The 27,137-nt window shown below is 44.1% G+C and overlaps 2 protein-coding genes across 15 annotated transcripts in view; one reads left to right on the forward strand and one right to left on the reverse strand.

The window, feature by feature from the left end:
* The window catches only part of LUZP1 (leucine zipper protein 1), an 89,563-nt gene extending 79,892 nt beyond the window's left edge, over positions 1-9,671 (forward strand). For 10 of the 12 annotated variants that reach the window (XM_025447917.2, XM_025447918.2, XM_025447916.2 and 7 more), the window contains 2 exons: positions 981-4,168; positions 5,767-9,671. In XM_025447917.2, coding sequence (XP_025303702.1) covers positions 1,100-4,168; positions 5,767-5,922 — 3,225 coding nt within the window. In that variant the 5' untranslated portion in view covers positions 981-1,099 and the 3' untranslated portion in view covers positions 5,923-9,671. Of the gene's footprint in view, positions 1-980; positions 4,169-5,232; positions 5,295-5,766 lie in introns of all 12 variants that reach the window. The other 2 variants (XM_035713105.2, XM_049105928.1) reach the window with 2 other exon arrangements.
* Positions 9,672-11,051: 1,380 nt separating this feature from the next.
* Positions 11,052-27,137, reverse strand: part of KDM1A (lysine demethylase 1A) — a 62,015-nt gene continuing 45,929 nt past the window's right edge. For 2 of the 3 annotated variants that reach the window (XM_025447925.3, XM_025447923.3), the window contains 11 exons: positions 23,629-23,771; positions 23,169-23,259; positions 21,876-22,010; positions 21,022-21,095; positions 20,198-20,309; positions 17,197-17,329; positions 15,100-15,287; positions 14,583-14,697; positions 13,113-13,240; positions 12,352-12,498; positions 11,052-11,554 (listed from right to left, as the gene is read on the reverse strand). In XM_025447925.3, coding sequence (XP_025303710.3) covers positions 11,369-11,554; positions 12,352-12,498; positions 13,113-13,240; positions 14,583-14,697; positions 15,100-15,287; positions 17,197-17,329; positions 20,198-20,309; positions 21,022-21,095; positions 21,876-22,010; positions 23,169-23,259; positions 23,629-23,771 — 1,452 coding nt within the window. In that variant the 3' untranslated portion in view covers positions 11,052-11,368. The remainder of the gene's footprint in view (positions 11,555-12,351; positions 12,499-13,112; positions 13,241-14,582; positions 14,698-15,099; positions 15,288-17,196; positions 17,330-20,197; positions 20,310-21,021; positions 21,096-21,875; positions 22,011-23,168; positions 23,260-23,628; positions 23,772-27,137) is intronic. The other variant, XM_049105932.1, reaches the window with a different exon arrangement.

The following is a 27,137-nucleotide window of genomic DNA, read 5'->3' on the forward strand; positions in this document are numbered from 1 at the left end:
TAATTTGCCATTTTTCTTTCCATTTCTAGTGAAGAAGTTTGGTTAATTTTAAAATCTTCTGATCTTTGTTGACACCATCTTTTTCTTGTCTCCTGGTTTGTCACCTTTAAACACTGGAATGCAGGGGATCCCTGGGTGGCGCAGCGGTTTGGCGCCTGCCTTTGGCCCAGGGCGTGATCCTGGAGACCCGGGATCGAATCTCACATCGGGCTCCCGGTGCATGGAGCCTGCTTCTCCCTCTGCCTATGTCTCTGCCTCTCTCTCTGTGACTATCATAAATAAATAAAAATTAAAAAAAAAAAAAAACTGGAATGTGCTTAATTTCTGGTCTTTATCTTACAAACCTTGGTTCTTATTGATATAAATAGTAAAAGATTGGTCCTTATGTGTTTTGTAACTTAGAATAGTAAACCCAAGGTGCAGCAGGACTTTATCTGTGGGAACTCTCGTGTGACCTGGGTAGAGAGAGTGTCTCTCAGGAGTATTTTGTTGACCTCTGCTAGGTTTCCCAGGGATTTTGCCAGGCTGAGACCATTTTAGGTTAGATTCTCAGTGAGGACAAGTTGATACTATATCACTCAAGGCAGGGTAAATTTGAACTCAGAACTCGGATGAAGGCACACCCAAAATTATAGATTCTCTAGGGGTCTAACCCTTTCTTTCTCCTCTCATGGAGCCTAGGTCCTGTTATCTCCCTAATGTCAAGAGGTGATTTTTCTTAGAGTCTGCCATGAGAAATGAGGCATTCTTTTACGCCTTTTTGCCATGTGGCCGCTGGTGACATTCTTCATTAGGATAAAACTAGGTAATCACCTAAGTATCCACCTTAAAGCACCAGGGTGTTCCTGCAGGATTACTGAAATTCATTCATTTAACAAATTTGAGCACCTGTGTTCCAGGCACAAGAATTACTACACCTGGGAGCTGAAGTACAGGTTTGAGATTTGCCCCCTGACATGCTTTCTGCTTTCCTTCTATAGACTGATAATGGTCTCCGGCTGCCCAAGAAGGTTGTGGATGCCAAGAGAAAGGTAACCATTTCTCATCTCCTCGAGTGGAACTGGATGTCTCTAGGAGCCCGTGCCGGCTGGCAGTAGACATGGCTGAGTTTACAAGCTACAAGGAGACCGCCTCCAGCCGCCACCTGCGGTTTAAGTTACAGAGTCTAAGCCGCCGCCTCGATGAGCTGGAGGAAGCCACAAAAAACCTCCAGAAAGCAGAGGATGAGCTCCTGGATCTCCAGGACAAGGTGATTCAGGCAGAAGGCAGCAACTCCAGCATGTTGGCAGAGATTGAAGTGCTGCGCCAGCGAGTGCTGAGAATTGAAGGCAAAGATGAGGAAATTAAGAGAGCAGAGGACCTGTGTCAACTGATGAAGGAGAAGCTGGAAGAGGAAGAAAACCTCACCCGGGAGCTGAAATCTGAGATCGAGCGGCTTCAGAAACGAATGGCTGAACTGGAGAAGCTGGAGGAGGCCTTTGGCAGGAGTAAGAATGACTGTACTCAACTGTGTCTGAGTCTGAATGAGGAGAGAAACCTGACAAAGAAGATCTCCTCTGAGCTGGAGATGCTCAGGGTCAAAGTGAAAGAACTGGAATCTTCTGAGGACCGCCTAGATAAAACTGAACAGAGTTTAGTGTCAGAGTTAGAAAAGCTGAAGTCGTTAACTCTGAGCTTTGTAAGTGAGAGAAAATACTTGAATGAAAAGGAGAAAGAAAATGAGAAACTGATAAAAGAGCTCACTCAGAAACTGGAGCAGAACAAAAAAATGAACCGAGATTATACAAGGAATGCTTCTAATCTTCTGGAAAGGAATGACCTACGGATTGAGGATGGGATCTCCTCCACACTGCCGTGCAAAGAATCAAGAAGGAAGGGCACGCTGGACTATCTAAAGCAGGTAGAGAATGAAACAAGAAACAAATCAGAAAATGAAAAGAACCGAAATCAGGAAGACAACAAAGTTAAAGATCTTAACCAAGAGATTGAGAAACTTAAGACACAAATCAAACATTTTGAATTTTTGGAAGAGGAGCTTAAGAAAATGAGGGCCAAAAATAATGATCTTCAGGATAATTACCTAAGTGAACAAAATAAAAACAAACTTCTAGCCAGCCAGCTGGAGGAGATCAAGCTACAAATCAAGAAGCAGAAAGAGTTAGAGAATGGGGAGGTAGAAGGAGACGAGGCTTTCCTGTCCAGCAAAGGGAGGCACGAGAGGACTAAGGTGAGAGGCCACGGGAGTGAGGCACCTGCATCCAAACACACGCCCCGGGAACTGTCCCCTCTGCATAAGCGGGAGAGGCATCGCAACAGGGAGTTCGCTCTCAACAATGAAAACTATTCTCTGGGCAACAGGCAGGTTTCCTCTCCCAGTTTCACCAATAGGAGGGCAGCCAAAGCTTCCAACATAGGGGCAGTAGTGGACAGTGGGACTCAGGAGACAAGGAGAACTGAGGATCGATTTGCACCTGGCTCTTCTCAGAGTGAAGGGAAGAAGTCCAGGGAACAGCCATCAGTGCTTAGTCGCTACCCGCCAGCTGCTCAGGAGCACAATAAAGTTTGGAAGGGTACTCCCAAGCCAGGTACTGACAGTGGGTTGAAGGGAAAAGTGGAGAAGACCACACGAACATTTAGTGACCATAGCACCCAGGGATCTGTTCCCAGTGACATACTGGGTAGAGCTGACAAGGCTTCTGACACCTCCACTGAGGCCCCCTTTTGCAAGAGGGGGCCGGTACCTGGCAATGGAAGTCCATTAACTCAGGCCTCAGACTGTGGCAGTCCTAAGGCAGTTGGAACTCTGGCCTCATCTCGAAGATCTTCCTCAGAAGGGCTCTGCAAGGGCAAAAAGGCTGCTAGTGGCCCAGAGGCTGATACCAGTTTCCCAAATTCCAAGCCTCCACTTTTATCAAAGTATCCTTATAGCTCCAGAAGCCAAGAGAACATCCTTCAGGGCTTTTCAACCCCAAATAAAGAAGGTGTTGACCAACCCGTAGCAGTTGTGATGGAAGACAGCAGTCAGCATGAGGCCCTTCGGTGCCGAGTCATCAAGTCCAGTGGCAGAGAGAAGCCAGACTCAGATGATGATGTGGATGTGACATCTCTTGTCACTGCCAAGCTGGTAAACACAACCATTACTCCAGAGCCAGAACCCAAACACCAATCCAACTCTAGGGAAAAAGCCAAATCCCGAGGAGGACTTAAAACCTCCCTCTTTGAGAATGATAAAGATGTTGGGACAGAAAATGAATCTATGAAAACTGTCAGAGCCTCCACCAATGCCACAGAGTTCCCAGATGCCAATGGTGCTGGGGTAAAAAGCCAACGGCCCTTCAGCCCCAGAGAGGCCTTGCGGTCTAGAGCCATCATCAAACCTGTCATCATTGATAAGGATGTGAAAAAAATCATGGGAGGATCTGGAACTGAGGCCACAACGGAGAAGCAGAAATCCACCTCCAAGCCAGGGCCAAACAAGGTGACAAGCAGCATAACTATCTACCCCTCTGACAGCAGCAACCCTAGATCCACCCCAGGTGAGGCCCCGCGGGAAAGGCACACATCCACCAGCAACATCCAGGTGGGGCCAGCAGAGCTCACGTCAGTTAGCAACCACGTCAGCTCCCCCTTTGAGCTATCCATTCACAAACATGACATCGCCCTACAGTTCACAGAAGCTGAAAGAATGGGAGATGGACCCCTGAAGAACAGGCCAGAAACAGTGGTCTCTCGGAGCAGCATTATCATCAAGCCATCAGATCCTGTGGAGAGAAATAGCCATGCACCCCCAGCGGAGACAATCAGGTGGAAAAGCCATAGTGCCCCTTCAGAAGTGGGCTCTTCAGATGCCAGACATGTTACTGTGCGGAACACCTGGAAGAGTAGGCGAGACTTGAACTCTTTAGAAGACCCCCCAACTCGAATAGGTAGAAATGTGGAAGCTACCAATGCTTACACCCAGAGGGCCGCCACAGACTGTTCAGACCTTGGACAGTCCAGGTTGCACCTTGGTGAGCAGGGCACTCAAAGGGCAGGAAATTCAGGGGATGCCCCCGAGCTCGCCTCCAGAAGGACCCAGAGTAGTCTCACCGTGTCTGAGGTGCTCACTCGTCGGAATCGGGTGGGAGACGCCGCCACGGCTGCAGCCTGGAACCACTCGACAGGCGCGGTGAGCCCCACTGCTCCCCCTCTCTCCCTGGGCCCATCCTCTCTCCCTCCTCTCCTCCCGCTGTCCCTTCCTCTGGCCGCTGTGGCCCAGGGCTGGGAAATACTGGGTAGAGCTGGGCTGCTCGGAGAACTGCTGAAAATAAGGTGGGGTTAGCCTTGAAGGATGAAGTACACTGAAGAAGGTATTTTGGTAGAGAAGCAGCAGGAGTTTCCAAAACCCTCTCTCCCAGTTTGTCTCTTTCATCTGTGAAGGCCACACAAAAGAAGGTCTGGCCTCTGTTCTCTGGGTTTGCCAGGGGAGCCAAAGGCACTCCCTCCCCTTGAAGCCCCACAGAGCAGCGCCTAGAAGCTCCAGGGAAGCTGCAGCCCCTGGGGAGCTCTGGGCGAGGGCAGCCCTGACCTTTCTGTGGTGCGTAGAGCTGAGAGCCAGGGAAGGGGTTCCCACAGCAGAGCTCTGCCAGCTGCTGGACGCGGGGGATGCAGGGAGCGAGGGCTCATTCGGGGCCTACTTTACATGCTTTGTGCCCACGTCACCTTCTTCTGCCCCAGACACCCGTCCAAGTCCTTCTATTCTCTGTCTGAGGGCAGGGCTGATACAGTGCGGCTCGTGACAGGAGAGAGCAATCCACGACCACCTCCTCATCTGAGGGTCAGAACAGCACCTGAAGGGGAAGCCTCTGGGAGGGTCTTAGATATGGAGCCTACGAGGATGTAAGACGTTTTGGACTTAGACATGGTTTCCTTCTTTTTGAAAGGCAGGTGATGGTATATTAGCTTGAACCATTCTGTAAGTCCTTACAGGGTGCTCAGCCTCTGACCAAGCACTTGCACACCAGCTCAGTTTCCCAAGAGCCCTGCGGGCAGGTATTAGCCTCATTTCTTAGATACGGAAACTAAAGGTCAGAGACACCAAGTACCGAACCCAACACCGCCCAAGTGAATTACTGGAAGAGCTAAGATTTGAATCCAAGGTTCCTCCTAGTTTGGAATCCAGTGCTTTCTACCCTGCACCCTGACCCTCTCATTCATACTGTTCTACATTCTTTGATCTGCATTTGCTCAAAGGACCAGAGAGGACAGTGGAAAGGCAGAGTTCTGGTAGAAGAGGAGTGAAGACAGAGAGAGGGGTGTGTAGGTCTCTGAGGCTGTGGCTGTCAGAGAGCGAAGTGGGGGGGCTTAGGTATGGGACCTGAAGGGGAAGGCACCTGGCTTTTTGGTAGTTGGGAAGAAGGAAAAGCATGGTCTGGCTTCCTTTTTTTAGTATACTTCCTTGTTCCCCAAGCAGGGAGATGGCTCCCCCCAGGAAGCGTGCAGCCTGCACGTGCAGAGCTCAGGGACTGCCAGGCCCCGAGTCACGGGGCCAGCCGATGCCCCGTCCTACCCTACGAGCCCCAGCAGCTTCAGGGCGTCGTCTACCCTAGTTTCCAAGGAGTGTGTAAGTCAGCCTGTCCTCAGACCAAAACAAGTCTTTGTAGTTAGGGTATGGTCAGCCTACACTGTACTCCCTGCCAGGCTGGAGAGGACCCCTGGGGTAGGGAGCGAGCAGTCTTGTTACCCACTGCTGTCCTCCACAGCTCACTTCTGTCCTTTTTGGCACAGGAGGAGGGGGACGACTGCACACTCGGTGTCCACAGGCGACTGCACAACTCCCTGGAGCGATCTGAACTGCCTGCAAAGCAGGGGCCGCTGGAGCCTGGGCGAGCCCGGGCCGAGGAACGGTTACGGCCGGCCAGGCCCTGCGCTGAGGACAACTGAGCCGGCTGGGTGAGGTCTGCGGTCTCCTGTGCTCCTGCTTCTCTGCTCTCCTGCCTTCCTGCCCTATGAAGGATGCGAGGCCAGTTGACCAGGCTAGACTAGGCCGGGCCTTGGCTGGGAGACGCCGGCAGACCAGGCTATGGCTCGGGTCGTCTTGCCAGTTGGCCAGAGGGAATCAGAAACTACAAGCTGGACAAAGTCACCCAGGCCCAGCCTTCCCTGATGCATGAGTCCTCTCTCCTTGTTCTTGTCCCCAGGTCGGATGGGCCCCTCTGGCCCCCGGGTGGGGAAAGATACAGAAGCCCCTTGTATCCTCACCACCCAGCAGCAGCTGAAAGCTCCTCTCTGCTCCTCGGGGGGGTCGGAGGGCAGCCCCTTCAGTGTGGTTAGTTTCTTAGTCTCCTCACCGCATCGGTTCACTTCTTGTTTGCTCTAGGGGCCCAAGTACCCACGAGACTTAGCAGCCACCAGCTCCACCTGGGAGGCTTCCACTCCTTTCCCCTTTGGAGTTCCTCAGCCTGGGACAGCAGAAGAGGTCTGTGCTGCCTCTAAGAGACTATAGGACCAAGCTGTAGGCTGAAGCTTCTCTGACATAGCCCCCCAGCTGATGCTTTCCTGGGGGCAGAGCACACGGGTACCCACCTATTAGAATGATGTCCTATTCCCCTTGCCCCCGGCTCTCTGCTCACCTTCCAAAGGCACCTGGAAGCGCATAAGCCTCACGCATCTCCTTTCCTGGGCACCAGTAATGCTGCTGGCACTGCCCCGCTCCTCTCCTGTGGCGGGAGACTTCAGGCCAACTCCGTCATTTCCGCCATCAGAATACTCCTGGACTGAACTGGGCCTGACCCAGCGTACTCTGCCTTCTAGAAAGGGCCCAGCAAGGGGGAAAGTGGGCAGGAAGAAGTGTTTCCCGTCACTCCACAAAGCAATATTTCCATGAAAGGCATGGACTTTGTCCCTCTTCCTTCATCCCCTGTGGAGGAGGTCTCGCACTTTACCAAGCTGATGCATTCCTACAGAAGTGGGCCTTGGTTTCTGCAAACTGTCATTACGATGACTTCACTGGTGGAAAGGTAGTAAATGCCCACTGAGGGCCCCAGGTTTATACAGTGCATAGTGCAGCAAACCTTTCAGGAAGCCACATAAACAAAAATTAATTTCCTTATACCAGTCACGGCAGGGGTGGGGGTGGGGGGTTAAAAAGAAACATTTATTCTTGGCACTGCTTTTTGGCTACCACTCTCAGTTCAAAGAAGGGATCCCTCTTCAATGGCTAGATGCTGTTCCTTCGTAGTGAAAGAGCATTACTAGGAGTCAGGAAGGCTGTATGGCTCTGGGCAAGTCGCTGTCCCCTTGGGGCCTTAGTTTCCTTAGCTATAAAACAAATTCTTTGAAATGGTCTCTGAGGGTCCTAAATTTGGCATTCTGGGATTATTCTGTTTACACTGTCCTGTGGGTGGGGAGGTGGTGATTCTTTTAGAAGGTAGCATCCAGATGGGTTTGGGGAAGGTGTGCCCTCCCCCCCCTTTCCTGGGCCTTATTTTTTCCACATTTTAACATGAGGATGAACCAGGAGAAGCTCCCTTGGGCTTGTTCTTCTAGTCTGTAAGATAAGAGATTAGATGGCTTCTGTAGCCCTTTCGGCGCCAGCCTTGCCCACTTGCCACACAGTGTCCCCTGGCTTTCAGGACACAAGTTGGCCATCTCGTGTTGCTGTGCTTCATGAGCCATCTTCCCGGCCCACACTCCGTGTGGGAACCAGCTTTCACTCTGCCCGTGTCTGCCATCAGACCCAGGGCACACCTGGCTTCCTTTCAGGGATGGGAATGTTTTTGTGCCTACTTCCATTTTCTGGAGTTTTGCCAGTCTAAGAGCCTTGCCATGTAGCTGATCTTTTCTCCACAATGCTGCCTCAGATGCTCAGTTTAAGACGCTGTTTTCAAAATATCTTTCTGCTGCTTCTCCTGGATCACTGGCCAGAAACTCACTTGCCTAAGGCTGCAACCTCACGTGTAGCCTCCCCTGCCATTCTTCACTGGTTGGCAATCTTGAGAGTCCAAAGGAGATGGACCTTTGCAGGGGTCGTCTGAGGTTATAGGAAACCAAGTCTGTGGCTCTTCTCTACTGGTGGAAACAAAAGGGTGCCAAGCCATGCCTACAAAGATTTCGCCAATAATTCTTGTCTTTGGGCGTTGGAGCCCTGGATTCTGGTGCTGTAGCTCCTGGTGCCAAAGTCTGGATCTTTCTGTGTTGCAGCAGCACCAACACCTGCCACTACCCAAAATGCTCTGTGGAAGAGGGACAGCTGTGGAACCCTCTGGTCAGGGGCTGCTATCTTAAAATCTGAGTGCAATAGGGTTTGATTGTAACAATTATTTCAGGATAAATATTATGTTTCCTTAATCTGCATACTTTCTAGAACCATTGTAAAATAGATTTTATTTTTAAATGTCCTCAGCATTGCAGGAGATACCTTTTTAATAGCAAATGAAGGCTGGAGGCTTCGTTCCTCTGGGTTTCGAATGGCTGGCAAGGCTGGCTCTCAGATTCCAAAGTTGGAAGGCACCTTTCTGAAAAGCAACCTCTGTGTGACCATCTAGACCTCACTGTCAGGGGTCCTGGTGGAAATTTCCACATGAAGGGGAGACCTGGTAATCAAATAGCTGTCCACTCAACCAAGTACTCCCACTGTCCCTGCCAACAAACCTACTTTTCTGACAAACCTCTGCTGCAGTGTGGCTATAACTCCAGGTTTCACCTGCAGGTGGACAGTTGTGGGAGGGCTTCCTAATGAGCCCGTGGTTAGAGTAATTGAGGTGGCTGAATGCCAGAGGCCGGTCTCTCACCACTCTGGTATGAAAAACCACTAGAGAGAAAGCTGCAGGGATGGTAGGCAAAGAAGCCATGGCTGTTTTTGCATTGGAGTGGCAACGAAACAGCCTGGGTTGAAGGGATCTGCAGTAGAGCCGACGACTCCAACCTCAGCCACAGGCGAGTCTGCACAGAAATCCTGCGCCCCTCATGGGGTGTGGGGAGGCTCTGTTGATCTTGGACCTGTCATCCTGGGGAAGTTTTAGTGCTTTACATTTAGTGGGTTAGTGCCAAGTGCTACCACTTCCCAGTAAAAGTGCAGGGGCCAGCCTTGGGGTCCCTAGCCGCCTCTGTTGATGTGGGGTTTGTTGTGGTCACTCTGACAGGACTGCTTTGGAAGAGCTGCTTTTAGGGATTATCTCTTGACTACCCCGGGTGGGGCTCAGGGTTCTCCTCAAAGCCTCACAACCAAGATCATAGGAAAGGAGCCCTATTTTCCTGCTGCTTCACAGCTCAGAACATGTATTGAATGGAATGTATTTTTAAGAGAATAAAGTCTATTTTTTTGTATTTTAAAGATTGGGAGGGCTGGGGAAGTAGCCCTCAAAAAACTGTTAATGCATTACAGGCCCCTTTGCAGGGGGGCGTCAGTAGCCGTCAGTCCACATCTGCTTGTTCAGGCAGGTGCTCTGGTCTCACCCCTGCCCCCTTGGAGTCCAGGTGTGGCAGCTTCTACATTCCCACTCCAAGCATGGGACCGAGGAGGCCGGACCCTGTGGCTGGAAACCAGGGCGAAGCCATGAGCAGTGACTCGGGGCTCCTTGGGTGCATGTGTATAGTGGAAGCTGCCTGTCTGCATGTATCCTCTGGCTCGAATGCTGTCTGTTGGCTCCGCAGCACAATATGTAACCAATAAAGCTCCCTAGTTTCCATGGGCTGTGTGTGTGTGAGTCAGTGATGCCATTTTGTTGTCGTCATCTGAGTTCAGCTGCTGTCTGTGCACCGGTGCAGCTAGTATAGCTCACTGTGTTTTATTTAAAATAACTGGCTAATTAGTGATGCTGGAAGGACTGGAAACATGCTGGGGCTTGGGAAGGGATACGCCTAGCACCCACATGACTGGATTTAAACGTAGCAATGAAACAGTTGCTAGGATTCTTGGTTTTAGGCTTGTCTGCTGTCACACACGAAAACAGTGACCTGTCTCAAGGGGCCATTTATTTTAAAAACAAGGTTTTAAAGCACCTAACCCACCTGAGGCAACAATATTGATGGCAGAGCTGGGATTCAAATGCAGGTCACAGGCCAAAAGCCATGTACTTTCCACTGCGTGCTATTCTCAGCTCTATGCCACTTGCCCTGATCCTGGTGTGCAGATTCCCCCCATTGCTGTTAGTCCAGGACTAAGGAAAGCCTTCTCCATTTTCATCATCTTATTGTTAGCCCACCGATGTAATGTTCCTTCAAATCTAAGTATAAACCTCATTTAGACTAATTATAGGGAAGAATTGACTAACACACCAGTAAAAGCCAGTTTTCAGAAACATGATGTACATGCATTTATGGTAACGTCTGTTAGGAGCCCTTGAGGAACAGTTAACTGTTCCCTTCTTATAAAAACATTTTCCCTTATATGGCAAAAGGGACTTTGCAGACATGAGTAAGGATTTTGAAATGGGAAGATGATCTGGGTGGACCTTAAATGAAATCACAAGTATCCTTGTACAAGGAAGACAGGAGTATAGAACAAGAGAAGCAGAGATTGGAGTAATGTGCTCTGAAGATGAAGGGCTCCAAGCCAAGAAATACAGCCACTAGAAGCTAAAAAGGCAAGGAAATGGAATCTTCCCTCAGAGCCTGCTGTGGTCATCTGTTAATAGCAGCAACAGGAAACTAAGTCACCCAAACCCTGGATCTTATCCTTTTGTGACACTTCCTAAAACTTTTATACCACTATGTTGGACAAAAGTGGAAAGTTAGCACATACCCATGGAGGGAGCCTGGGGAGTAAAGCCTGAATGGTCTGCCAGAGACCCACCCAAACTCTGTGCCTTATTTTACCTTAAAAATTCAGTCTCCTAATATCCATATGCTTGACCTATAGCTTCATACCCCTAGTGCAACCACCCCATAGTCCCAATGGGGAACTCTGGTTCCACTGGTCAAGCCCACTGCTTCTGTGGGGCCCCCCCTCAAGCTCATCTTCAGACCTCACCACTTTTCCCCCTTACATAAATATTTAAACATGGATAAAATTGGCATTTCCAAAGGCACAGCACCCCTATCTTATATATAAATCTAAGAGGGAAACAGAATAATTTTATATGAAGTTTTATTTTTAAAATATAAAAAACCACCACACACCAAAAGACTAACATGTCCTCTCACCACACTTGCTTACCTCAAGTCTTTAGGAAGAACACTGACTTCCACGCTAACGGACAACTGCCTCTCTAGCTCTAAGTCACTCAAAGGAGGCAACCTCCTTGGCCACCCGGCATCATGAGTTCAAGCAGCTGATCGGAGCCCAGATGCCAGAGTGAGTTTCTCAGTGGGATCCAGTATTGCTACGAGCTTTGCTTACACAGCAAAAGACACGCACATCGTCTGCTTCCCTCAGAACCCTTCAGTCTCACATGCTTGGGGACTGCTGTGCAGGGACGCCTGGCGTGGCCTGGCGAGGCAGAGTGTACATGGCACCCAGAAACTGGTCTGCAATCCTTCCTGCTTCTCGCAGCCCACTCAGCAGAGCACCATGGACAGTGGCTGGGTAGTTACGGATTGTATGTTCTCCAGCAAAGAAGAGTCGTGGAATTGGCTATTTCAGGGGGAAAAATTTTGAGAGAAAAGATCAGTGGGTTGCAAATAATAACTTTTATTTTTGTTATGTTTGAAATGCCTACTGGCCTTTGAAGGCTGCCCCACCAATCACAGACCATCATTCTACCAAAAAAGGTCTCCCTCATCAGCAGGCATTCTAGAAATGACCAGAGTAGAAATGTGACAAAACTCAGCCGAGCCAGCCTTAGTCCTAGGGTGATGCATAACTGCATCTGTTCTTATTTATCATTTAATTTCCAATTCTAGAGCTTCCTTTGCCTCCTACAGCACCTACTTGGTCAGAGAGGTTCCTGACTACTCTGTACAACAGATAATCCAGCATTTATTCTTACCCAGGAACACCTTTGCTTCTCAGCTCCAGAGCAGGCTCACAGGGTCTTGAAGAACCCTTGCTACTCTGGAGCAGAGTGTGTATCATCTAGATAAGGACCCCCCCCCCCACCCAGAGGCATATCCTGGAGACCCGTTAGTGATTGACACCCCCCAAAAATACTGTAAGTCATTACAAAATGGGGTGCAACTAAAAATGTTTTTCGTTTCTTAGGGGAAAAAAATCTGAATAAGGAAAAAGTAATTGGCTTATACTATGGGACTGCCTTGATTTACAGAGCCAGAATATGAGAAATCAGTGTTCCTCACTTCTCCTCTGCTCTTGATTATCAGAATGACTACAATCTAACAACAGCCCCCAAGACAGTGGCATCATGTTTGCCCTGAAATTTTGGGATACTGGCCTTTTCCCATATAAGCCCATGTAGTTTGCCAGTTTCTCACCTGTGGGGCACCTGGAATTGAGGGGCCAGGAGTGATTGGCTGAGCCATTAAATCATAGTCATTTCCAGATGATCCTGCAGCTACATATGAATAGGAGCCCCGGGCCCAGGGATCAGCACGCCAGCGAGATACCACAGTCTCCTTGGGCTAAAGGAAAAAGCACGGGCAGAAGTTACTACAGGACAGAGGACAAACCAGCCCTCTCGGAAAGGTGGAACAGCTGTGGCAGGTGGGGATACAACTGAGCAAGGAGGCAGGAGACACCAATTAGCCAAGTGATGAACTCCGTTGCTTTAAAACACAACACAAAGAGCTTCCAACCAAGATTCTACACTGCCTTGCCTGTGAAATCTACAGGTTTACCCAGGACTAGACCTTTATTCCCTCAATTCACAAAGCATTAATATGCCTTCTATGAAAGGAATCATAAGGATCTAGTGTTTCAGAGAGAAAAAAGTACCAGGCAATTCTTTGAGTCTGACCACTTTGTCTAAAAGGCAGGAGTGGTATGACTGCACACACACATACAATGGATGAGACCAGCAGGGATATGCAGCAAATAGTCTTTTCAATCTCCCAGCCCATGTACTGGGGGGATTTCTTGAATCCCACACTTACATCATAGACTCCAAACATTGGCATTCACGGAAACCTAGCACACACAATTCTGGCTGAAACTGTGCTGACCAATGTAAAGAGACTATGTCAAACCTGGCTCTAGTGTGAACCTTGATCCCCACTTGTCCCCACAACTTACTTACCTGAGGCACTGCACTGCTACCAAAAATCCCTTTGAGGATGGCCAGGCATCGACCGACAATCACATCATCACTTATGTTTTCCATGATGCCAGCAGCTTCTCCTGCCACTAGTGCCAATAGTATTGGAGCTAGGGAAACAGAAAGGACAATTCTAGGGTTTTCCTACAGACTTTTCTCAAGAACCTCTTTATCAGGCCCCACGTTATTCTGGGCACTCTGAAATCTGATGACCAATAGACATGCAACTCTTGTGCTAGAGACAAGTTTTATTATTTTTTTTAAGTTTTATTTAAATTCAATTTGCCAACATATAACACCCAGTACTCCTCTCATCATGTGCCCTCCTTAATGCCTGTCACCCATTACCCTATCCCCCTACGCACTTCCCCTTTTGCAACCCTTTGTTTCCCAGAGTTAGGATGGAGACATGTTTCTGAAATTGCAACTCAAAAATCTATCCCTAGAAGGCAGCTGGCAAACTCTAGTGAGTAAAGTGTGACTCATGTACTTAACCACTTATAATTTTGCAGAATATAGAAATGTTGAAGATACAACTTTGGATCTTGCTAAGAAAACCAACAGGTATTCCTATATTTAGGCATAGAATCCTTAGCCCTGACCACCTTAGACAGCTTGCTCCATGGCAAGAGCTATATCCTTTTAACTATTCCAGGCCGCTCCAAACCCATCACCACCTTCACCCACCCATTTGGTGAATATTTATGCAACATACTTCTGTAATAGGCACAGTACAAGATGCTGGGATATAAAAGCTATAAACTATACAACTCTACAGATCAACAGGTAAGTATCACATAGCTATAATTATGAACTGGTAAGAGCAATGAAGAAAAACAGGATAGAAAGAAAATACAGGGACTTAATTCAGATTTGAGACAGTGGAAGGCCATCATGGGAAGGAAGAGAAGGAAAAAAAAAGCTCCTCAGGCCCAGACCACATAGTACATGCAGAGGCCTTGAACCAGAAGACAAGAAATAGAGATAACATTTATACGTGTATTCATAAAATATATAAATATTTTAAGCACCATACAGAAGAACAGTCGAATTACAGAAGAAATTAAAACAGGAGGTAGGAGTTTGATACATACATTTTAAAGGAAGTGATCAAAGATTCAGGGGCCAGATACAAAAGTCTGAGAAGGAGGAATACAAGTTTCCCCTTATGGGAAGCTTCCCTGGTTCTGGGCTTCCTTGGCTGGGTTGACTTTACAGGCCTGTTCCTAGACTGTTCGCCTCCTTAGTGTATTTCCCACTAGGCTGTGAGCTCCTTGATGGCAGGTGTTTCTCCCACCCCACCCCCATATCCCCAAGCATCTAGCGGGAATTTCTGAAATTGCTAGTTGAGTTGATGAAAAATCAAGACATACGTATTTGAGAAAAACCAGAATATTCCTAATTCTCTGTTCCTATAAGGATATGAAAAAGATTAAAACCAGGAGCAGCTACCTTTATAGAGGTTCCAGAAGAGGAAGAGTTCACCCCTGCTGGCAGTTGTACTGCCGACATGCCCGAACAAATTGACACTTGGATCCCAGAACACACGGTCAAAACACAATACCACCTATTGTAAAAAAGGAGCACATGAACTGATGACAGGGCTCAGAGAACATGGCTTTAAGCATAGCTGTACCTCAAGAGGTAATACTTCTTCCTTAGATCTTATTAAAGTTTCTCCTAATCTACTCACAATTTAAGCCTAGAAATCCCTATTATGAATGTGTTACTTCAGACAATATTTAGAGCTTAGGTTTGCAAGGTGATCCCAGAATAAGTCCTCATGGATATTTTATATATATATGAAATTAGGCACTGAAATGAATGAACTGACAGGCCTCACCCTGATATCACAAAGCTGGGAGCACAGCAAAACGTACAAAAACAACACCCCCATCCTCTCTGACTGGAGAGCCCGAAGGCTGGTATTTGCACAATGGGTATGTGGAGAGGTGCCTAGGCAAGTTACCTTGTTAAGGTTGCCAAATCCCATCCTTTGGACTGCAGATGTTTTCCACTCAGGAAGAGGTGGCACAAACTGAACGGCTGGTGGCTGCTGCTTCAATACCCCCAAGGGAAGGGTACAGAGAACTGCATCACATTTATAAATAAAGGTTTGACTTGTGGACCGGGTATTCACAGCTATCACTTCACATCCTAGAGATGTCAGAGGGAAAAGACTTTAGTGGCGATAGGGATGGTATTATTGAACATTCAGTGCACTGTAGAATCTATACACTATCTCAGTTAATTCTTACCATAAGTTTGTAAAATCTGTTCTATTTATTTTTTAATAGAAGAAAACTGAGGTGGTAGTGAAGTAAGTTTAGACAAGGCCACACGGATACTAAGTGCCAGGTTTCAAATTCTAATAGTCAATTTCAGAGTCCTGAATCTTCAGCACGGTGCTTGTCTTACCTTTCTGATACACTAGTGATCTTCTGGACTAATTTAAAAACATTATTATTTACTAAGGATTAAGTAAATGTAGACCAAAGTGAAGAATAAATGTAACATTACAGGCAATGCCTCTACACCATGGTTAGGTGCCTACTGAGGATCAAGTGAAGAATGACACTGGGAAGACCGTGGTGCAGTTACATGATGCCACTGGAAGCGCAGAGCATGCTATTCTTGCAAATGCACTGTGATGCCTCGCTTGCCAGAGTCTGAATAAAGCTCAGAGCTGACCACAGAAAAAGCACTGAAAAGAGGTTAATGGTATTTTTCTTCATTTGTGTTTGATTTTTTTCTTCAATAAATACCTATTTATAGAATTTCAGAAAATATATAAGTAGCTCAAAATTTGTACAACAGCTCAGTTCATGCCTACTTTCTCACTGTTCTTCACCTGCCTGCAGATGGCTATTTAAAGGCTACAGGATTCACTATCAGCTAGAAGCTGCATATGAAGGGAAAATTAAATGGAAGGCTGCTTCAGGGGTTATAAAACAAAAACAAAAAACAGGGATCCCTGGGTGGTGCAGCGGTTTAGCGCCTGCCTTCGGCCCAGGGCGCGATCCTGGAGACCCGGGATCAAATCCCACATCGGGCTCTCGGTGCATGGAGCCTGCTTCTCCCTCTGCCTATGTCTCTGCCTCTCTCTCTCTGTGACTATCATAAATAAATAAAAATTTTAAAAAAACAAAAACAAAACTGTGGTAGTCTCCACAATTCTAGAAAAGTGACCATGAAGGGCAAGCAAGCAAGGTTGATGGCCACATCTTCACTTGTTATGAGGGCCCTGGGGGAGGGGACTGGGGCTGACTAGTTATCATCAAGTTCTGGACTACTATTTCCAAAAGTGGGTGGACAGCGAGTTCTCTGCACTCCACATTACATGTGGTCTGGAGTCAGCAACAGTGAGCACTGAGCCTTCTGCCCATGAGAATCAGGGCAATTCCATCTGTGAAGTCAAATTCTTAGCAGACTGCTCCTAGAATCAGAAACCAGCCTGAGCAGTTAAGTTAGCCCACCCTCAACAGGAGAGGCTAAATGGATCTAAACAGCAAGACAGAAATGGTAAAATACAAGAGTGGGTCCCACTGTGCCCAGAGGCCAGAATCCTGATATTTAAGAATACTGGATGCCTGGGTGGTTCAGTCAGTTAAGCATCTGCCTTTATCTCAGGGTCCTGGGATTGAGCCCTGCATCAGGCTCCCTGCTCAGTGGGGAGTCTGCTTCTGCTTCTCCCTCTCCCCCACTGCCCTCCCACCTGTGCTTTCTCTCTCAAATAATAAATGAATCTTTAAAAAAAAAAAAATTCAGCAAAATTAGATCCAAACTTACTGGTAGTTGTTACAACACCAAAGTAATACATGTAACAAACTGGAAACCCTACGACTTGCCTCAATTTCTTGGTTTTGGTTTGCACACTCATCAGATTAGAAAGCCCAAAGATATAGGCTCAATCCTTCTGTCAATGCAGATTTTTAAAATTAGAAGTCATAATTTATAGGGTTTTATGAGAAAATATACCTAGTATTTTTTTTTCCTGAGGTAAACTAAAGATCAGTACTGCGTTTCAGAGTAAGAGATTTATCTCACCAGTGAAGCAGTGACATACCTGAAGCTGTGTAGCGAACCTGCCGCACTGCTGTATTCAACTTAATGTCTAGGCCTTCTGCTAAAGCCACAGGCACACATGAGTAGCCATTCCTCACTGTCAGGTGGCTGCCAGTAAACTCAAAGTCGTCGTCCTAAAGAGAGAAAAGTATACCCAACACGCTCTTAATCTCTATCATACATACTGGGTTCTATAAGATTAACACTGAAAAACAAGTTTGTGGAAAACAGTCAATACTGTAAGGCAGAAATTAAAGAACCACCACTCAGTATTTAGTTACATCTGTCCCAGGAACTAGAGGGAAAAGAAAAAAATGTTTCACTGTCCCAAATGGCCATCTCTGGGCAGTGAGATGAGGCAGCGTCTTCTTCCCTAGATCAAGTTTTCTCCTCACAGGCCTACACTCGATCTCTCAGTCCAGGCTATCCAAAGGAGGTGGGCTCTCAGACAAAGATGATTCAATAAGTTCAGGTGTCGGTCTGGCCTCTGAATGCATTAAAGAGTGGGCAAAACCACCATCCTAATTACTTACATTTCTTTTACCTAGGAGCAAAATCAGTTTTTATTTCTTTAAGTTACAGTCTTGAAAGATAAGGAAGACTTGCAAAACTAAAATTAATCAAATTAGATAAAAACAATCTGGGATTATAAAAACTGGCCCAAGAGGATCTAGTAAAGGAGTCAACATTTGGCCTGGAAGGAATCCCAAAATGATCTAATTTCTTTGAATTTACTGAAAAATTTTGAAGGCTAGTCAGTATTTTCTAATCTCATGGAATTTCTAGGGGAAAGCAGGGCATGATTCTTTCAAGTTATATAATACTAGGTTAGGAGAACTCTCCCTACTTAAGTGAATGATTCATCTCCCCATACCCCAAATAAGATTATGAATGGACACATACTGAAACTTCAAATGATAAATCAGTGACTAGGAAGGGTCTAAATTTAGTATTTACATGAAAAAAACAACCAGGAATTCTGTTAAGATTTTTACCACTAACAGGTCCAATCCTCACTGTAAGTTAAATACTAAAGAATATGAAAGTATATAACCTAAAGATTAAGAATTCAAACTAATTAAAAAAAAAAGAATTCAAACTAATTTTACTAGGAAAATGTAAAATAGAAATGAAAATATGTATGTGTATGTAAAAAAAAAAAAAAAAGGAATATTTATTTCTGTAGTCTTAGGTCTGGCCAAAGTCTCAGATTTAGAGATCGATTCATTCAATATCTAAGAAGCACTGTGATTTCTCACCAGCTCAAGAGTAACTCACACTTAAAATACTTAAGAATAATTTGACAAAAGACATGTAAAACTTGTACACTGAAGAACTGTAAATTATGGCTGAAAAATATTAAAGAAAATCTAAATAAATGGAGAGATATACCATGTTCAAATCCCAATCAAAATCCCAGAAGGTCTTCTATAGAAATTTCTAAACTGATTCTAAAATTTTTATGGAAATATGTAAGACCTAAAGTAGCCAAAATGATTAAAAAAAAAAAAAAAGGTTGAAGAATTTATACTACCTAATTTCAAGACTTACCATAAAGCAATAGTAAACTAGACTATGATAGTGGCATGTGGACAAGTGAATTAACAGGAAGGAGTAACAAATAGTTTAACATATGGTCAAATGATTTTTCAACAAAGGTACCAAGACAAATGAAGAAAAAGGGTGGTGCTAGAATAATTAATGAGATAACCATGGAAAAATATGAACTCTATTCTCATCTCTCATTGTACACAAAAATTAAAATGAATCACAGACTTAACATTAGAGCTAAGTCTATGAAACTTTAGGAAGAAAACAGGAGAAAATTTAGTTACTGAAATTTAGACAAAGATTTTTCAAGATACAAAAAAGCACAAAGCTTTTAAAAGAGAGTTGAGAAATAGGAACTTCATAAAATTAAAAAGTTTTGCTCTTTGAAACATACTATTTAGAAAATGAAAAAGGAAGTTGTGGACTGGAAGAAAATATTTACAAAACAAAAATCTGACAAAGGAATTCTATCCAGAATCTAAGGAACATAATTAACTCTTACACAATTTAGTAAGAGGTTAACCAGATTTTTAAATAATGGGCAAAAGATCTGAACAGACTCTTCACCAAAGAACTGAAAAACCAATGGCAAGTAAATACATGAAAAGGTGCTTCACATCACCCATCATTCAGGAAATGCAAAAATTACCACCACAATGAAACAGGTACTATACACCTGTTACAAAGGCTAAATTTTTAAAAACTGGCAATACCAAGTGTTGGTAAGGATGTGGAACAATTAGAACTTTCAAACACTGCTGGGGGGAATGCAATTTGGAATAGTTTGGAGCTTCTTAGAAAGTTAAAAATCTACATAAGATCCAGCAATTTCACTCCAAAGTATATATCCAAAAGAAAGACATGAATATTCATGGCCCCAAAACTTGGAAATCCAAATATCCACCAATGTATCAGTGTATGGATAAACAATTTATGGCATATCCATACAACAGAATACCACTAAACAATGAAAACGAACAAACCACTGATACACACAACGACAAATATGAATCTCAACAATTTGCTAAGTGAAAGAAATCACACACAAAAGGCTATATTCTGTATGATCATATACCATACAGTTCAATTTATATGTAATTCTAGAAAAAGCAAACTATAATGACAGAAAGGAAATCGGGGTCATCTTAGGTCAGGAGTAGGAGGGCTGGGGACTGACTGCAGAGAGGCAAGAGAACTTTCCAGGATGGAAATGTTCTCTATCTTGATTGTGCTGGTGATTCAGGACTACGTATGTCTGGCAAAACTTCAAGCTATTCGTTTAAAATAGGTAAATTGTACTGTATGCAAATTCTCTCTCTTACAGCTATTTAAACACACACACACACACACACACACACACACACACACACACACACACACATTAACAGTTGCTCCTAAGAGCCTTCCCCCCAAAGACATGTGCAACAAAATAAATGACAAAGCAACTTTACCTGATCCCAGTGTTTAAGGGAGAGTGTAGAGAGAGGTGTGGCATTAGCAAATTCAAGATTTGCAAAATGCCAATCAAGTATTTGTCTGTCTCTCGATGAGAGATATACGTCACTGCAAAATGAAAACAGAGAGGTGCAGGTTATTAAAGGAAGGACAGGACTACTGTGCTCAGTGGACTGATGCAGACAATCTCAATAACTGAGAGAACCTAAGCCTGGTACTGTGCCTTATACAAAGAAATGACAAGTCAAAAAACAGGACCTTATATGTCTTATTAACTCCTTTATTATTGGTGCCTAGAGCAGTGCCAACCTCTACTACATAAAGCAAATTACTATCAGGCTTCATTTGTCTAGGAGAAAAAAAAAAAAAGACTTCTTCACATGGGTACCTGGCATTATAAAAGCTTATTTGTTGTATAAATAAAGCATGATTTTTTTTTTTTTAAAGCAAGAATGGGTAGCATTCCCAAATACAGAACAGAGTAGATATGTGGGGGCCAGATGCACCACGGAACACACACTATCAGCATACAAGTATTCACTGTCAAAAATCCAATGAAGTGTGACTTTCTTAGCCCTCAGAATTATGGGAATTTAAAGCAATATGACCTTCTATTCTACTCACAGAAGACAATATATTTCATTCAAATATTAGATCTTATGGAGAAAGGTTTTCGTTTCAAAAACATATTTTTTAAATATTTAGGGGATTACTACACATTAAAATTACAATCCATTCATTGAATAGTGCTCTGTAATTTTCCTTCTAAATATAACAGAACAGCAAAAGCTATCCCTCTGAACATTTGTGTTTTCCTCACCTTGGGGGATTGGCTTCCAATTCTTGAAGTTTTTCTTCTAGTTTTCCTTGTGTTTCCGCTAATTCATCATATTCCTGATAAAATTAAGAGAACTGGGTCGATCTTCATGGGGCAGAGACCAATCTAATTATTTATACCACAAAGTGTTAAGGCCTGGACCACCTCTCTGTCCATATCTGGGAGTATGCCTCAAGCTTAAGGCTGGATCAGGGCTCAGGGATGGTTGTTCTTAGAGACAAGTTACAATGTGAGCCTCAATGAACATGAGGGGGAGAAGGGATGCAGAGGGCATACAGGAGAAGAAAAAGGAAGAATAGCATACTGGGGTACTACAATTTTAGTATATGTGCTGCAGAAGCGAGCACAGATACTGGGGTGCTACAAAGCAAGAATGAAAAAGAACAGCAACTACTTCCTGTACCCTTACCATGTCCCTAGCATGGGCTAAAGCTTAGATCTCTTACAAAGGAAAAGTATTAACACTGTGTCACAGATGAGGTGACTGAGGAATCTAAGATCTCATGGCTAAGAGATACTAAGTTAGGGATTTCAATCAATTTGATATCAAATGACTGAAGTTATGTTCATTATCATTATTCTAAGCTGACAGGGAGCTAACCTGAGATGTAAGTTAAAGTACAAGACTGAAAACAAAGTAGAAATTCTGCAGAAAAAGCAGATCTCAAAGCAAACTAATCCATTCAGTCCCTTTGGGTTCTGTGTTCTAAACCCTCTCTCTTCCTACTACATATACCTGTGATTGGTTAGTGGTTCTCCCTTTCCAAAGTTTCCCAGACCTATGGTCTTTCTCAGGATTCCAAGGAAAACCACCTGGGCATGTATGTGTACCACACCTTACATAGGGCGGTCAGATCCCTGTGTTTGCTTTTCACTAAGAACTCGGCAGTGATGTCTCTGGGTGGCTTGACCTCAGATGCTTCTTTGTACTGCTGATGGAGTTCTTTAATTTTCTCTTTCAAATTTACCATCTAAGAGAGAAAAATACAAATGTACCATTTCAGATAGTGATGTAATCCAGCTCCAAATCACATGCTTTGGTTCATCCCCTAAACTATTATACCCAAAAAGGTTACAGTGCAAAATCCTTGAAGTTCTGAAATACCTCTTCTACATCATGACATTTTAGAAGAGGAAAAAATCCTGTATGGCTCAACACAGACGTATCACATTATCACAGAAGTAAGATCATCTCTGTCTTCCAAAACAAATGAAGAACCAGGAGTGTTCCATTAATAATAATAATAATAATAATAATAATAAATCTATCTATATCTATATATCTATCTCAAATTCCAGGAAAAAACAAACACCAATTTAGCTTACTGTTTTGGGGAACAAACTGTCATGATTTATTTCCTAAATTATGTAAAAGGCTAAATCACCACACAAAACCTCCCAGAGCCATTCCTAATGTTAGTTTCTCAGCTTTCTGATGGTACTGGACCCTAAGAATCTGTGCACAGACATCTTCTCATTTGACAGGATAAAGAAACAAGGCACAGTGAGAGAGAGTCAAGAGTCTGGTCACAAGATGCACTCAGATTTTGCATTAAAAAGCCCCCCACAGAGGATGTCTCACTTCATGTTTTCTCCCTAAGTTGGTATTATGTTTGCAGCTGGTAGGATCAGGAGAAAACAAATGGTTTCCCAGTCGAGAACCGGGCCTCTGGGAAGTGGTGGGACCTCTGGGAAGTGGGGGGAAAGAAGGGCACTCAGTAGACACAGCACTGAGGAATATTCCCATCCTGGCACCTCAAACGAAATAATTATGGCAGTGAATTGTGGTTCTGGCTGCTGATTTGTTGTCCTCATCAGTGGCAACTTGACCCCAGCACAGCTCATTTCCATCTCATCACAGAATCCAGCAGAAGGCACTGGGCTAACTCTGCCAAAGGGAACCCAACACAGCAAAGATCTATTTCCCATGGCAACAACCTACCAGTAGTACTGTACTGAAAGACTGACAGATAAAACTACCCCTTTTGTTAGTCACTATTTTCTCAAGAATAATGAGCCCTAGCTGGCGGACCCTCTCTCCCCTGGAGGAAAAAAAAAAACACCTAAAATTTTTTAAAGCATCTCCCAACCAATGCATCTTCAGGTATAAAGAAAATCTAAAATTTCACCTTATTAAGAAGTTCTTTCAACTCCTCCTGAGTCTTTACTATCTTCTTCCAATGTTCAATTTGCTCATCTTTGACATGCTTTTCTTGTAACCTAAAAGAGACAAAATATATGCCTTGGCCACACTGCCAGCTTTGTAGCCCAAGACAGGAACCTATCAAAGGCATTCAAGGACACCAAGGCCCACTGAAATTTCTAATACTCTGGGACAAGAAAGGTGGCAAATTATTTTCTAGGCTATGTTAAATATAGTTTAGTACCTTATATAAAGCTGTGAGTTTTAGAATTGAGAGGGGCCTTCAAGGATCATTTATTTTAAATGGTTTTACTTTGGGATTTAATTAATTTGCATGAAAATAAGTTAAAAAATAGCTCAAATAAGACTTGCTGAAAAATTTAAAACACAAATAGCAAATCTCTAAGTGGAATTCACTGTACAATAAGCAGTTTCAAAATACTTACTGAATGACAACTTCCAATGCCTGGCCAAGGGACACAGGCTTATTATTGAGGACATTGAAGTCTAGCTGGTGACTAAGGTAAGACGTAGCTTCTAACAACCGGTTAAACTCTTGCTCTACCATTTCATCTTTCTCTTTAGGAACCTGCAAATCCGAAGTATAGCAGAGTTGGTCCTTATAATAAGACTAAACATAACCATCCATGAAAACACAAATGCTCTACAGTTTAAAAGGTCAAAATATGTACCTCAAAGGGGGAACCTTTGAGGACAATGATTCCATCTGTCAATTCCATTAAATGAGGTATGAAATGTTTTGGCCCTGATAGTTTCCTATTCTCCCAAGTTTGCCCTCTGAGCTGAGACTTCACCTCTATTAACAGCCACAGGATTCACACTTGGTCCTAATTGGTGCTAACTGAAGTTATGTGGAGCACAAGGTGTCCTGGAGCTGACATGCACTGAGATAAGCTGGGCCGACATGCAAATGCCACACTGGAAAAGTCTCAGAGAACAAAAACTATGTCAACACACCTGAGGACCTCCCAGAATAAGGGCAGGATGGAAAAATAAGAAGCCCAAGGCATTGCCTTTCCCTCAAAGATGAGTTTCAGGTGGGAGTAGAGAAAGAGTGAAGTGAAATTCACAGCTATTAATAAGAACACAATCTCATCTTCATTCTTTCGCAGAGTAACAGTGTTTTATGGCACCGATTAAGTTCAGAGTTGAATGCCTAAAGCTCTTAGACTATGAGTGACTGAGGTACCAGGTCTGGCTCATTACTGTGTAGGAAGAGAGATCGCAAAACAGATCATCAAGCTGCAAGACCACATACCTAAACCCTGCTGTGCTCCTGCCTACTGACACCATCAGTTAGCAGACACAAATTCCTTTGCTATTGCTTAATTCAGTACTAACCTTAACTGCATCTGCAATTTTACTGCTGAATTCACAGTAGTAGCAAGAAGGAAAAAAGCATATCTATCTAAGGCAAGCATGTCTAAAGCAAGCATCTCTTGCCAGAATAAACTGGGCATTAACAAGTTAATGGGATTCAAAACATGGAATTTCACTTTACAGCCAACCTAAAATGGTAACAAGAAGACAGCATTAAAGAAAAGTTCTAATAAACACTAAGGCCAAGGAGGAGTGATGTTTTACAATCAGAGGTAACTTGTGGGCGAGATCATCACAATAAGACTCTACCTCTCATTTGAAATGCCTTAGTTTTTTTCCCTTTGCAACTGAATAGACAACTTTTAAAGCACTTGTCTCTGCCCCTTCACTGAGGAGTCACACAAGTAACTCTACTAGATGAGCCATGGTGTGGCAAAAGAATATGGCAAAAAGTACAATCTGCAATCAAAAGAAGAAAGGGAATGTACCACAACTCTCTTTTGGAACCGTAAATATGACCCCATAAGTGACCGAATCAGAAATTCTAAAGCATCAAATTCCAAAAGGCCAAGAATGGGAGCCATCAGGAAATCTTTATGAATTAGAGAATCCCCTTTGGCCTAACAAATATAGATCTCTGAGAATCTTCTAGTTTATGCTGAGAAGTAAGGCAGAGAATCAGACTTTGGATGCTTGGTGCCCCTTATATAGATGAGTGGTACCTAAGACCTGGTGGATCAAACACATCTTACCTACACATTCAACTCCCTGGCCAAAAGAAGGAGCTCTTGGTGACACCCTACATTGTTCTGATTACACAGCTATCAGAGCTGATGGAAGAAACCCTCTTGTCAGGAATTTCATTTACCTTGTATCAGTTGCTCAAGGATGTGATGGCTCATATTCAGAGCAGCTCAAAGCAACGCTGAAATTTTGCTCAGCGTGATTCCTGCAATGATGTTACCAAAGACAGTTCTAGAAACTCTAAATTTGGTGCTTCTTTAAAAAAGGAAATAATTACATTTTTAACACAAAATCTGTATAGTTATGAGATCTTAACTGATCCCAGATGCAATGTGCATGACTAGTTTTCATGGAGTACAAAATAGTGATATTTCTATGTGTGGCTTCAAAAATGCCAAGCAAGAGGATGCTATAGAAGCAAGAGGGACCAGATCACATGTGCCTCTGCAATAGGGCAGAATGTGCCAATACGCAAGTGTGCAAATGGTACAGATTAAAGCTCTTCCAGTGTGAACTGGATGGCTTGCTTCAGACAAGCTTTAATCTCTTTAGCTAGGGTGACAGTCACATAGGGAAGTTCATTCTGGAAAAGTATGCAGCACTCAGGCTCAGTAACTGGGGTCCAGGGTGTGTGGTAGAGAAACATTTAAAGGGACACTGTCAAGGTTAGAGGGACCAAATTTGACCTTTTGTTTCTTCCCTCTGTTTGCTGAGCAGCCCGCTTGATTCATAACACTTTCCCCTTTAGTCCACCCACCCCACCCCACAAAAAACCTTTTTACATGCGCTTTCAATGACAAAAACTCAAATGGCACCAGCCCAACATATAGGCGCAACTCTACAACAACAAACCAGTGTGAATGTATGATGGAGAGGATCTTTGGAAGGGAAAGATCGAAGTTTCAAGCTTTTAATGGGTTATTGTAAACAGTGAAGAAAATGATTTGAAAAATTATATAAAAAAAATACCTTGACAGTGTCCTTTTAACCAGTGCAGCAGAGAGAGAAATAAACTGTAAATAACAGCCCAACAGCCACGTCAAGTTTAGTTTTGTATGACAGCAGTAAAATCAAGGCTTTAAACACACAGCATGACAGAAGCATTCTGTTAGCTCAGAAGCTGCAACCACCAGAGAAACAAGGAACAGACTGTATAGAGACCAAAATGGGAAAGTCAAGGCACAGAAATGGGCAAAAGAAAGGCAGTTTGGTGGGGTGGGGTGGGTGTGAGGGTGATAAAGGGAGATGGTGTCAGAAAGCAGTGAGGAATAAATCAAAATTAAAGGAAAGACACAAAACAGTAAAACAAGAACAACAAAATCAAACAAACAAAAACCAAACCAAAAAGATGACTGTCTCATTTGATGGACAGCAGGATGACAGACTGCATCTCTGGTCCACTGACTGGGTCCACTGCTCTAACTGGAGACTCCACTTTCCAGAATACAAGAGACAGCACTTAGGCCCCATCCATTTTCCACCTAGTTTAGCAATTTTAGGACTGTTGCCAGAGAGACCAGGGATAGCTTTGAAAGCTGCATTTTCCCATTAACTTTAGGATTCCACTTTGAAATTAAAGAAATATTTGGAAAATAGCAAATACCTGTCCATTAGGAAACCAACACTGACTGGGAAAAAACCAAAATATATTTTTGATATATTTAAATCTTGACTCTATTTCTAAAATTAAGCTAAGTCAGATATGTTCCATTTCACATATTCAGACAATGAAAAGAACTTTAGCAACTGACTACCCCCTGAGCACCTCTTAAGTATTTGTTTTAGGTCACTGCTCTTGCCTTGGTGAGAACCCTTGAACTCTGTTAGGTCCACAAATTATGGAAAGGAGCTGAAATATTGGCAATCTTTA

This window comes from Canis lupus, chromosome 2, assembly GCF_003254725.2.
Source record: "Canis lupus dingo isolate Sandy chromosome 2, ASM325472v2, whole genome shotgun sequence".
Lineage (NCBI taxonomy): Eukaryota > Metazoa > Chordata > Mammalia > Carnivora > Canidae > Canis > Canis lupus.